This window comes from Mixophyes fleayi, chromosome 1 (genome assembly GCF_038048845.1).
Source record: "Mixophyes fleayi isolate aMixFle1 chromosome 1, aMixFle1.hap1, whole genome shotgun sequence".
Taxonomy (NCBI): domain Eukaryota; kingdom Metazoa; phylum Chordata; class Amphibia; order Anura; family Limnodynastidae; genus Mixophyes; species Mixophyes fleayi.
The window spans coordinates 218,191,373-218,204,683 of record NC_134402.1 but is presented as its reverse complement, the minus strand read 5'-3'; the positions used below and the strand labels follow the sequence as shown (position 1 = coordinate 218,204,683).

Here is a 13,311-nt window from a genome sequence, read left to right as displayed (position 1 = left end):
CTTGAAACTTCATTTTTTAACACTGATTCCAGGACGTTTTTGTTCTAGATAGTGTCCCTTTTATTTTTGTGTTTCTGACAACGAGATCTGTGTGTTTCTAAAGTTGTTATTTATCAGACATAGGAAGGATGGGCAACATTAATATGATTTTAAAAGAAGGTTTAGGAAGAAGACTGGTTCAGACTAGCACTTTACAGTGCTGCTTTGAAATTTATTTAATTCTTTATTTAAATGATCAACATAGATGACTTAGATGCAATTATACTGAAATAGTCATGGCCAAATATATTGGCAACCTTGCAATGGTTGTTTCTAATAATGCACCCTTTCTTACAGAAATTATTGGAAATTAAAAAATATTTTGATATCTACATATTTTTTATTCTTTAGCGTGCAGTGGAATGAAACACAAAAAGCAGAAAAAGATCATTTAGATAAAATGAAGTTGTATTCCACACAGAAATCCTACAATTTTGCTGGACAAAATTGTTGGCACCTTTTTTAGAAGTAGTTGGAAAAAATTTCAAGCAGGTGAATCTCCTTTACTTTGAAACTGAACTTGCCTGTGGTGAGTAGTAGGTACCTGCAATATAAAAATCAATCAATCAATAAACTATCTTGAATGCAGAAAAGGACTCATTTTTCTGTTTTGTGTCAGTGTATTGCAATAAACATGGACAAAAGGAAGTCAGATAATTGTCTGAGGAAGTCAAACAGAAGATTATAGAAAGCATGGACAATCTCTAGTCTACAAATCAATCTCCTGAGTCCTTAATGTTCCAATTTCCACCATACCTAATGTCATTAGGAATTTTAAGGCCAATGGCACTGTAGTCAACCTCGCTGGACAAGGCCAAAGAAAAACTTGATGGATGATTGCAGCGCAGGATTGTTCGAATGGTGTAGAAAGCACATCTATCAACTGCAGAACAGATTCCAGTGACCTTCAGCCACAAGGTACAATAGTTTCAATTTGAACCATCAGTCGCCAACTCGATGAAAAGAGGGTAATATGGTAGCAGGTCCAGGAGTGCTATAAGAAAGCTCTGACTGGAGTTTGTCAAAACACACCTGAACCTGCCAACCTCCTGTGGGAATGCCCTTATGTTTACAGAAAGTAAAGTGAAGCATTCAAAGAAAAGCACATCGTCCCTAGAGCCAAACATGGCGGAGGTGCAGTAATATTTTGGAGTTGCTGTGCTACATCTGGCACTGGGTGCCTTGAGCGTATGCATTGCATCATGAAATCTGGAGATTACTAAGCCATGTTGAAGCGCAATTTTGATCCATTTTTTAGAAAGCTGGGTCTCTGTCGAATGTCATCCAAATCTAAATCCCATAAAACACCTGTAAAGAGATATGAAATTGAAACAGTTGAGAGAAGGCACCCTTCAAATCTGGGAGAACTAAAGCAATTTGTGCAAGAAAAATGGACCACACTGGCAAGAGAGAGAGATGCAGGAAGTTCATCCTTGGCTATAGGTAGCGGTCGATTGCAGTTATTTTGACAAAAGCGGTGTTGCCATATCTTAAGTCTAGGGTGTCATTAATTTTGTCAGTGACTTTTCTTTTGATTTTCTGTTTGAAAAGGATATACAGTATTCAGAATCAAAAGCAAAGGTTCTGTGATATCAACAGATAAAGAATTGTGGAGACCAAATACTGTTTTAGGTTTAGATTAAATTGTGATTTATTTTAAAAAAGTGCAAGGATGGCAATATTTTTGGCCACATCTGTACATAGAAAATAACTGTTGTACAACATGTTTTTGTTTTTCATGACATCATTACATATTAATAGACACAAAGGGGTGAATGAAGTTTCCCTTTACAAGGCAGCGCCGCTTTAAATTTAAACGCCGAAGACGCCGAACTCGCGGGTGTTGAAGAACCCGGAGCTTAATATATTTACCCCAAAGTGTCTTAAGCAAGAAAGTTTAGGGATCCAGAAGGTTTTTGGTGGGGTAAGACCTATAACATCTGCTGAATACTATATTGGGGATCTAGGGTCAGAGCCTTTTAATTGAAATTAGTTTGGGATTCTCTGAACAACCAAGGTGTCCACAGCTATACATAGAACTGACATTGTAGGAGGTTGGGGATTTTTCCAATGTTTAGCCATCAGACTTTTAACTGCTGTTAATATGTGAGATATTAATTTCTTAGTTTATTTAAGTCCTATGGAGGGTAACAAGGTTCCTTATGTTTAGATATGGATATTTTAAAAATTTGTTTGTTTTAGTTCTTTTTACAGTTTTGTATATACTTATTTTCACCTTTTAATTATCTTGGTTTACACAACCTTTTCACTGACCGTACTGTATCATGGCAGGCCTGTCAGCTGTCTTACCCCAACCCTGATAAGGAATTAAATACTTCTTTTGGCACCATTATTGTAGTTGGCTGATTGCTAGCTGATTTATCTTTTTTACTCTGCAAAAATCGTATCAACCTCAGTGGGTCCCTTTTTTCCCCTCTCTTTTAGCAGACACAAACAGTACTGTACTGGCCAGTTGTTACTTTGATGAGGACTCATTCTTATACAGTCATTCATGAAAACTCCAGCAGTGTTGCTGTTTTTGATGTATGTATGCCAGAGTATATGGTGCTGCCATATTTGATTTAAAAGCACCTAAATCCATTGTATTACCCATTCATCCTCTGCATTACAGAATCCTTAGGTTTCTGCATACCTGCTTTAAATAGTATTGTCTGTATATGTGCTGTTTCTCTGATTGAGCAGTCAGCTTCAAGACCATTATCCCTAGTAAACTGCTCACTCGGTATAGATTTAGGGAAAGAAAACACTACCCCGATTGCTCTGTTCGCTCTATGGTTATAATGCAGTCTGGATTAAAATACATTTTGAACAAAACATTATTAGGAGACAAACAGTCCGGGGGGGTAAATTTATCAAGCAGCGGGATTGAATAATTGGAGATTTTGCCTATAGCAATCAATCTGATTCTAGTTATTTATTTAGTACATTCTACAAAATGACAGCTAGAATCTGATTGGTTGTTATAGGCAACATCTCCACTTTTTCAAGCCTGCAGTTTGTGAAGACTGATAATATTATATGTGTCAATGTGTTCCGCAAAATATAAATTCTCGTTAAACAAAATATCTAGTTATTCTGATATTTGGCTGACAGTTTTCTTAATTTAAAAGATCACTTGTTTAAAAATAATAAAAGCAAATTACTACATACTAAACCTCCCATGGTGTAGCATGGTATGTATACTCCCAAATAAGAATTACAGTTTGTAAGAGCATATAAAAAGTAGGGAAATACCAAATCTAGGATGAATAGTGGGATTCAGCTTTATATGCAAGGTTTTTAGAACCATGGTATTCTGTCAACCAAATATGACTCCTGGAATTTGTGTGATTTAATCCACAGTTATCACTTCCAAGAGCTAAATATGCAACTTTATTGCCATCCTGCTCAATGACAATACACTAATTAGAGTTTAGATCTGGTTTGGTAGTCAGTAGAAATTTTGATGTTAGGCTAAGTAGTATTGTGGACAGCACCTGTCGTTCGTTGGATTAAGATTAACACCCTTGTTGTGGGATTAATAGTAGGGGGATTGGAGGATTTAAAATACCCTCTTCAATACCTGCATAGTGCTCTTGTAGATTCAATTACAAGCCACTGAGTCTCAGATGGTCTAAATCTGAGTAAAAAGAAGTCTATTCCAGTAAGAATAGTGTCTGGGTCAAAATTAAGCTCATCTATAAAGCCTGGAAGTTCATAAAAATGTAAGACAGGGCTTTTTTTACCGCTCTGTCTTTCTGTATTGCCAAGTATTGTTTTATTACTGCGTTCCCAATTGAAAGTTCTACAGAAGTTGCTGGCGCTATATAAATAAATTATGATGATGACTAACGAGAACCTGAAATTTTCTATTCATCCAATTTAGTTTGTAAAATAGTAAATCCCGGAAATTGGAACATAATGATAGAGCCTGGGTAGCTGCAACCTGTATGATACTCCATGTTTAATGAGAGGAACAAGGGACACTTGAATGGGATAGAGACTGACTCAATGTAAAGAGTACAAGAGGACAATATAGAGGTCGAGAGTGACTATTCTCAAGGCAATTACTAAGCATATGCTGGAGGAGTCCAATAAAGGATTGAACATTATTGAGAGATGCCAAATGTGCTGTGAATTACACCATGCACCTGTGTCATTAACAACTAAACTTATTTTCAAACTTGCATTTGCTAGGAGACTTTTCACCCTCTAACTCATCGGAGTTCCACATGGCTTAGGTGAGACCCTCTCCTTTTCTACCATTTCTCTTGGAAAACTAATAAGCTCCTTTTGGATTTCATGATCATCTTTATGCAGAAGATGCCCAAATGTATCAATCTTCCTTGGATTTCCTATGAACAGTGTGTAACAAATCCTAGGGACATTTCCAGAACATGCTAATATGTCAACAAGATAATGCAAAAAAACATTAGTTCCTGCCTTAGTGGTCTTACCCTAGTGAGACTTTCACACTACAATCTATATTGAATATGACAGCTAGACTCAATTTCCTCGTACAACGTTCTTTTTGCAGCTAGATTAAATTTTCTTTGTACAAAGAACTCTCTGCTCTATGCAAGATCTGCTTTTCTCATCCACACTAATTTCCTGCTCCCATTCCCAGTTATAGGGCTTTTCGTGAAAACGCACCTCTTCAGGCAATGGTATCAAATTCCCCGACCCACCATCTTAATGTACCAAGACTAGTCTTCCATATTACCATCCCTCTACACAGTTAAAACAAAATTTACATGTCTTCTCTTTCTATACTCAAATTACACTCTGACCTCCAAACCAAGATTGCTCCATTACTAGTTCCACAAAGCATTTTTTTTCCATTGCAACCTGGCTAGCCCATAAGCAGGATGTGGCACTTAACCTCATTTACCAACATTCTATTTTCCTATAGATTATACACTTGCAACCAAGGCCCAGTCTTGTTTTATAACTCTATTAAAAAAACAGTTATAAATACTGCAATAATTGCACTGGTGCAAAACAAACAAATGAAATTTTCACAAACAAAAAATGATAGTGTCTCTTGAATAAATGATAAATTATTTTCTTCTTATGATGTGTGAAATCATCTTTGTTTCTTCAATGTTTACATGTAAAAAATAAAAATGCAAAACATAGTGTGACCCATAGATATATACTGTGATACATAACACAAACCAATGTGCAGATAGGATCTAAAGTGAATTTTCATCTACCGCTATATTAGCAATATAGATGATTACATAATACTCAATTGAGGACATTCTTCTATCTATCTGTTTGTTATGTTTGCATATGGACTCCCAGTGTATGCAGCATAATAACTCTCCATTTATTTACCTCCCATCTTCTACGCGCAACTGCGTGTTCCTCCCCGTTCGACCGGAAACTGGTGGCCTCTCCTCTACTTTGGCCTGTACTGGATCCACCGGCCAAAACTTATCCATAAGGGCTACTACTATATCCCTGCTCTCCATTGGCCTGACATCAGGCAGTGATATTATTGTGAGTAGCCATGTGGTAAGAGAGGAAGCTCAAAAATATGAGCCTTGTGGGCTCAACTATAGCTTAGTGATGGCACAGAATATCTCATTGACTGCACCCTCTGGGCCCCTGCACCTTTTGGATCCCAGCTCCGTCTGGCCCCAGTACCACCTAGGCCTTGCCGCAATCTAGACTTCTGCACTACCTCAACTGTACACAATCTTGGCCTTTGCACCTTCCAGGCCTCTACACCATCTTGGCATCCTCAACAATTTGGCCCCTGCACCATCTGGACCCTCCAGGACTCTGTACCATCTAGGTTCCTGCACCATCATGACCTAGGCGTTTTGCAGTCCTCTACACCATAACAGACCCAATGAAGCCTACTGACCCTTTTGCTCCTATTGTGTCTCATTAACTCTTCCCTAGAATGTAAGATCTCACAAGCAGGGTATTCTACCCTATGTCTCATGTCTGCTCACTCTCTTCCTTTTTTCCTTGCACCTGACTTGTCTTTTGCTAAATTGTGTCTGTATGCCATGCGATTTGTTCTGTTAACTGCTTTCATGCATTTATTATTCTGCTTATCTCTACCCATTGTTGTACTTACTGTTTTTATGTATGTCTTATCTGTACTCTCTGTAGGCGTTGCAGACCCTTCTTATAAATCATACCACTTTCATACTGCCGCCCCGGCAAAATCCCGGGTTTTTCAAGCCGGGTTTTTGCCGGGGCTCGGAGCGTCCCAGCTCAGAAACGCCATTCATACTGCACCTCGGACCCAGGAATTTCCCGGGTTGACCCCATTCATACTGCACCATTCATACATCCACCATTTCTCCTAAACTCCTTCTCGAATCTTCCACGGGCTCCCACCGATCACATCATCCTCCAGAGACAGGCAGACAGCCAATCAGCTTGTTTTCTGTGCAACCCGGGTTGAAAAACCCGGGTTGCACCATTCATAGTGCAGGCAACCCGGGTCCGACCCGGGAATTACCCCTCGATAAATCCCGGGTTGAAGACCCAGGTTTTTAGACCCGGGATTTTTGACTTGTACCATTCATACTGCACCAAGACCCGGGTCGTTTGAGCTCGCCCCGGCAAAAACCAGGGATTTTGGTGCAGTATGAATGGGGTATAAAAGGTCATGATAAAATGATTCTGGTACCCATTACATATAACATTGTTGAAATCATCCTGCACACAGGATTTTGCACATGTTCTTTATACATGATCTATGCATGGTGAGTGGTGTGGAGACATCACTATCACTTGCATTACAATGTTAAAAGCATAGATAAACTCATTGAAAATCTATATATGGTTGTATATGTCTCATTGTGCTGTGTAATGTGTTTGGTGATTTATAAATAGAAAAATAATAATAGTAATAATTATGGATACATGGTTGGTACATAGTGTTTGCATGTGGACTCACGGCTCATATAATTGCTCAGTTATTAGCTGATTATTGTTATGTATACACTGCTATGATAGTATACTATGCAATGGGTCTATTTTACATAGCCACGCACACTAATGTACACAGCTGCTCCCTCTAACGCCCCCCTTGTATTTCAGGTTGTACATTTAAAAAGTGTTGCCTCCGAACTTTTGTAATAATTTGTCCAAAACTGCTGTATGAGTATAACTGTAGCCAACAGGGGTGGAACTAATGTGGTAGCAGGAGATGCAAGTGCATATAGGGCCTGGCAGCTAGGCATCCCTCCAAATGGGGGCCCAGCTTCCTGTCAAAGCTCCAATGGTTTTTGTGTGAAGTTGGCTGAATAGTGCACATGTGCAATGAGTGGGGAAAGGGACAGTTGTTCCACTCTAGAAACAAAGGAGGCCTTTTCACGATGTTGCTATGGTACCTAAAAAGTTATAGTTATGTCCCTGTACATGATTTTTTTTTTTTACACTTTTTATTTGTAACAGATGAGAAATAATACAGGTCACAAAATGTGTTACTTATATAAATGACATTATCCGCAACATACAACACAAGGATTTGCAGAAATTATGATGAAATATGTCAAATTCTATATTCCCATAGCCAGCTTTTGGCAATATGATAACAAGTCATGGGCAGCATGGTGGCTTAGTGGTTAGCACTTCTGCCTCACAGCCCTGGGGTCATGCGTTCGATTCCCGACCATGGCCTTATCTGTGTGGAGTTTGTATGTTCTCCCTCTGTTTGCGTGGGTTTCCTCCGGGTGCTCCGGTTTCCTCCCACACTCCAAAAACATACTGGTAGGTTAATTGGCTGCTATCAAAATTGACGTGTGTGTGTGTATATATGTTAGGGAATTAGTGGCGCTATATAAATAACTGATGATGTTGATGATGAAGTCTGGTAACAAAAGGTAACCCTAAGTAATGAGAATTGGTAACGTGAAAATAACCTGCAGGATTTTTTGTATTTTTGTAATGGGCTGGTAGGCTTGGCAAAGGAGGAGGGGAGGGTGGACTCTATAGCCAGAAAGGTGTGAACCCAGCCAGGGGGCACAAGAGAGGGCGGGGGGGGGGGGGGGGAAGGGTGATAGGGAATGGGGAGGGGCGGTAATTGTAAGTAATTGTGTTGCAGTTAAGATAGACCACACAAGGACAACATATGTAAACCTAAAGATAAGCCAAATATCATGATATCTATCAGGGAAAATAAAAGTATTAAATTGTGCCTGGGGGTTTGTTGTTGTTATATAGGTACTAGGGATCCTAGACTTTATGAAAATTGGTAACTGTATCATGTAGAAGGCTTCATATATATTCCGTAGAGGCTGTTCTATTACTGGCTGCATTTCTGGAAGATTGTGATGCTTTCTTCCAGTCACTAGTTATTTGAAGCTTAGCTGCATTTTAGGTATGATGAATCAGTTTATCATAAGATTTATCTGTGGATCTGACAGGTTGGCAGAGTAATATGGTTGGTGAGTTTTTGGGTAATTCAATATCAGTAACCTAGACGATCAGGTCTACTATGTCATCCCAAAATTGAGATATAAGTGGACAATCCCACCAGTAAAAAGGGTTCCTTTTTTCCCACATTTACCCCAGCAAAGATCAGATGTGTGGAGATAGATGGGTTTGTAATGTTGTGGGAACCATGTACCATCTGGCGTATACTTTGTAGGTGTTCAGCCGTGTTGATATATTTTGCAATATGTTGGTGAATAAGCGCACATCCTTCCTGTTCCCACGCTTGTTCAAATGGCCCCACGTGTTGGGGAGAAGCAGAAAGGAGAGAGCTATACAGTAGTGAGATATAACCTAAACACCTTAGGGGTACCTAACTTAGGGCCCCAACAATCTTAAGGTAACAAGGGTTTCCTGTTTTGTTTTATTTCATATACAAGATCCCTAGTTTAAAATGCTGAAACAGCTTTACAAGAGTGGTTTTCCAACATCTTCGTGACTCTACCCCTGCGTGATACACCAGTGTTAAAGCTTTTGTAATAAACATATAATAATGATCAATAAATGTATACTAAAGCTGTTTTATTTTTTAGAGAAATCATTGCATATGTACAACATATTTTAAGAATATTCCCCGTTAACGACATATTATTGTAGTAACACGTACTAGAAGTGCTATTTTAGCGTGCCCATAACAAACATGGCGCATTATGGGGCCTGCGTCACATATGAGGTTACATTGTCCCGCCCAGAGTTGATCGGGTGAAGACGTCACTTCCACTTCCGCCTGGTCCTTTTCTCCATAGTCGGGCCGCCGTGCGGGTGCGTATGTGAGACTGCGGTAACTGTATAGACTAGGGCCCTGAGTGCGTACACCTCTGTGCGGGGTATGCTGCGGGGAGAGCGCATCAGGACAGCGGCGGGCGGGTGTATTTACCCGGGCTGACTCCCATCTCGTAGATCCGAGCAGCCAAGTCCGCACACAGGGCCTCAGCGCTCCACATGGCGCCGGCCTGGTCATGTGTGTGACTGCAGGAGCTGTACTTACATGATCTAGTAGTGTGTAAACAGTTACATGGGCTCCCTGTGCATTATGTCACCGCAACTAGTTGTTTTATTTTAGGACCCTGCCGGTGTCACGACAGTTTTAGGTTGTTATCCTGATGTATATGCATTGCACTGTGTTCCCGTGTGCAGAATAAAGTATATTTGTATATTTAAGTTTACTCCTAGCGGAGATTTGTTTTATTTTCTGTACTTGAGAGGCTAAGATGTTAGACTATTTTTATTGAATGCACATGGAATATATAAAAAATTAAAAGAAAATTAAGCCATTGACGTTTACTAATGTGTAAAGTTGTGCCGTTTTGGGCCACAAAATACTGCACACATCGATGAAAGCAACTTAATAGAAAGTGTGTGGGGAAGAAAATTGTTGACAGTTATAAAACTAATTACGTTTATGGAGAATTCTATTGAGTAGAAAAGCTGTAGTTCATGCATACAATTTGGTTCTAGCTGAGCATGTGTAATTCATGTTTGTTTTTTGTTTTTAATAAGCCATATTTTAATGTATTTCTTTCAGGAAATCCGGAAGGCGCAAAGATGCAGATCTTTGTAAAAACCCTTACTGGGAAAACCATCACGCTTGAGGTTGAAGCCAGTGATACTATTGAAAATGTTAAGGCCAAGATTCAGGACAAGGAAGGTGAGAGCCTGAGCTGTAGTAAAATGAAATCTAATTTGTGTTCTAAAACACCTTCACCCACCTAGTCTATGTACTTCTCAGGATACAGGTACCAGTAAAAGCCTAAGCTAGTTTAAGTTTTGTAGAAGGTTATCATAAACAAACACCTGTATACCACATGTCAGATGACCGGAAAGCTAAACTGACAGCAGGATTCTCTATTGTTGCAATAAGTGTTAATTTCCTGACTGGCAAATGATGCTGACCAGTGAGGCAGATTAAACAAAGTGAATGTGTTGGAAACCTGAATCATTATTATCGGCTATTTTTATAGCTCCCCTAATTCTGCAGCGCTATACAGAGAACTCATATCAGTCCTAGCCCCATTGGAGCTTATGGTCTAAATTCCTTAAAACACACATACACTAGGGTCAATTTAATAACAGCCAATTAACAATTAGTATGTTTTTGGAGTGTGGGAGGAAACCGGAGCACTTGGAGGAAACCCACGCAAACACGGAGAGAACATACAAACTCCACACAGCCATGGTTGGGAATCGAACTTATGACCCTCAGTGCTGTGAGGCAGAAGTGCTAACCACTAAGCCAACATACTGGTAGCTTAATTGACTACTATTAAATTGCCCTTAGTGTCTCTGTGTGTATGTTAGGGGATTTAGATTGTAAGCTCCAATGAGGCAGTGAGTGATGTGAATGAGTTCTCTGTACAGCGCTGCAGAATTAGTGGCGCAATATAAATTGATGATGAAGATAGCTGCAACTTGAGGACAGATGTTAAGTAGCTATTTCTATTAGAAGTGGTTTTATGTTAGTGGAAATCGTATAATATTAACTTAGCACTTGTATATAAAAATCTTACAATGTGAAAACACATGGATAACGATATTTGTCTCTACAGTGCTTCACTGTTAGGAAACTTTGTTCTCAATTTGCTTATGAAAGGACCTTTTTTGGATTTTATTTTTCTCTTCCAAAGCTCTGCTTCCCACTGTGCAGTGGAATGATTGTGGTCCCTGCTACCATTACTGACAATGGAATTTACTTTTCTTGGTGGAATTTGTATTCTCCAGGCAAGATTTGCAAAACAGGTAGTTATAGTAGATGGGGGGATAGCAGTGGGCTACTTACTAGACCCGCTCTAGGGCACACAGTGTGGAGAATTTTTTTTTTAAAGCAAATTTCGTCTTCAGATAGCTTACAAAAGCTGTACCTCAAGAAAGAATATTTTTGTTCTTTATTGGGAAAGAAAGACAGAAGGCAAAGATTATATTAAAAAGAAGAAAATAAGCAGTGCCTACATGACGGGTCAATCTTGGCACCAGCAGGTTTGTAGGGGCACGTTCATATAATGTGCAGAGTTGCAATACGAGTTTTCAACTCATTTTTTTTCTATTTGTGTACTGATCCCACCCCCCATAGTAAGATATTTCAAAGTTGTTTGTAAAATTTGTTAGTGAACAGTGCACTGAAAAAACAGCAGTGGTTTCTGTGTGTTAAACTTTTGTTTTGTTTCAGGTATTCCCCCTGATCAGCAGCGTCTGATCTTTGCTGGCAAGCAGCTTGAAGATGGACGTACTCTGTCTGACTACAACATCCAGAAAGGTATGATATATGCATGAAATTTCTGTGTAATAAATCCAATATTATTTGCAGTTATCTGCTCCTTTTTAGGACAAATCTGGACTCGGCCAATATGTCAGACTGTGGATTTAGCTTTAACATGATTCAAATCTTTAATTGTTGTTCTGAGATGTGCTTATTTTGACTTTTACAGAGTCAACCTTGCATCTGGTGCTGCGTCTGCGTGGTGGTATCATTGAGCCTTCCCTTCGCCAACTCGCCCAAAAGTACAACTGTGATAAAATGATTTGCCGCAAGTAAGTATGCGGTTGATGTATGTTGTAGAGAGATCAGTACACGTGTAATCTGGAGAGAGATTTATTTTGGAGGAGAGCTTCCAAAAAGTTGAACTATCACAAGGATCACATTGTATTGATTAAAGGGCATCACATTTTCATGGACCCAGTCAGGAAGGGGGAAGCCCATTGCATGTGGTGTCGAAGGTGGTGTGCAGAAATAAGACTTTGCACAATCCAATATGCAAGTACACACTTTAAGCACTGGGAACACATTTATATGTAATTAAGGGCATATATGTTAATCTCTCTGTAGAGATATAAAATGTGTACTATAACTTCTAGAATAAATGAGGTTCTTGATGCACATTTTGATCAAACTGGGTGCCCATCTACCACGTCAAGGTGACCTCATTCAGATACACCTACAATAACCTCTTATAATTTTAGAATATGGGGCTTACTTCATTTTGTGCCTCTAAACAACACAAGTATTTGTAGAAACCAGACCATATTACTATGGTTAAAAACACCTATGGATAGATGTCTGGAGTGCAAGACCTAAAATGCAGTCACAACCTTCAAAATATATAAATTTCCAAGAGGGGGGTTGGTCCACATGCCTTCATTTTCAAATCTAATAAGTGCTACACTGCTGTGATTGAAAGTACAATATACAATCCAATATGCATTTAATATATTTGGGACCCTGCCCCCTTGAAAGTTTATAATACGTGTTCTGAAAGCAATGAAATTCTTTTTTTTTTATTCCAAACACTACTTGAGTCATAGTTACATATATTGGGTTGAAAAGATGCTGGTCTGTAAAATTGTTTCATAAATTCTAATTATTGATCCAGAGTAAGGCAAATCAAGTCCCTTTGTGTGCCAGTTGCCAATTTAACCTCACACGGAAATGTCTTCCTGACCCCCAAATTGCAGTCTTATTTCCTTCTTCCTTTAATTTGATTCTCTGTTTTAGTCTGTTAACCCCTAGTTGGTTGCATTGCCACTTCAATTATTAAATTGATACATTGGCCAGTTTCTTTTTCTATCTGTATTTTTAGCGTTGACTATTTTAAGCTGTTGCTGGGAAAAATTGTGTCCTTATAATGGTTCTAACTAATAATGCTTGCTTGCATTTCAGATGTTATGCCCGTCTTCATCCTCGTGCTGTGAACTGCCGCAAGAAGAAGTGTGGGCACACCAACAATCTGCGTCCTAAGAAGAAGCTCAAATAAATTAAATTTGTCAGCCACTTGTTTTTTGACTTTTGTTGAAAAATAAAAAAAAATATTTCAATTG

General features: G+C 39.1%; 1 protein-coding gene across 2 annotated transcripts; it reads left to right on the top strand.

Annotated features, from left to right (window-relative positions):
• Positions 1-9,189: 9,189 nt before the first annotated feature.
• Positions 9,190-13,311, top strand: UBA52 (ubiquitin A-52 residue ribosomal protein fusion product 1). 2 transcript variants are annotated; one of them, XM_075205251.1, is made up of 6 exons: positions 9,190-9,264; positions 10,028-10,150; positions 11,127-11,238; positions 11,666-11,752; positions 11,925-12,027; positions 13,154-13,311. In XM_075205251.1, exons 2-6 carry the CDS (start codon positions 10,121-10,123, stop codon positions 13,245-13,247), a joined length of 426 nt encoding a protein of 141 aa, XP_075061352.1. In that variant the 5' UTR covers positions 9,190-9,264; positions 10,028-10,120; the 3' UTR covers positions 13,248-13,311. The 2 variants fall into 2 exon arrangements, with proteins under 2 accessions (XP_075061352.1, XP_075061357.1); XM_075205256.1 differs by lacking the exon at positions 11,127-11,238.

Excerpts from the sequence above, each read along its gene's own strand:
- UBA52 (XM_075205251.1), top strand. The coding sequence starts at position 10,121 with ATGTTAAGGCCAAGATTCAGGACAAGGAAG. Across the intron at positions 11,753-11,924 it reads TGACTACAACATCCAGAAAG|AGTCAACCTTGCATCTGGTG; the intron begins GTATGATATATG and ends TGACTTTTACAG. Across the intron at positions 12,028-13,153 it reads GATAAAATGATTTGCCGCAA|ATGTTATGCCCGTCTTCATC; the intron begins GTAAGTATGCGG and ends CTTGCATTTCAG.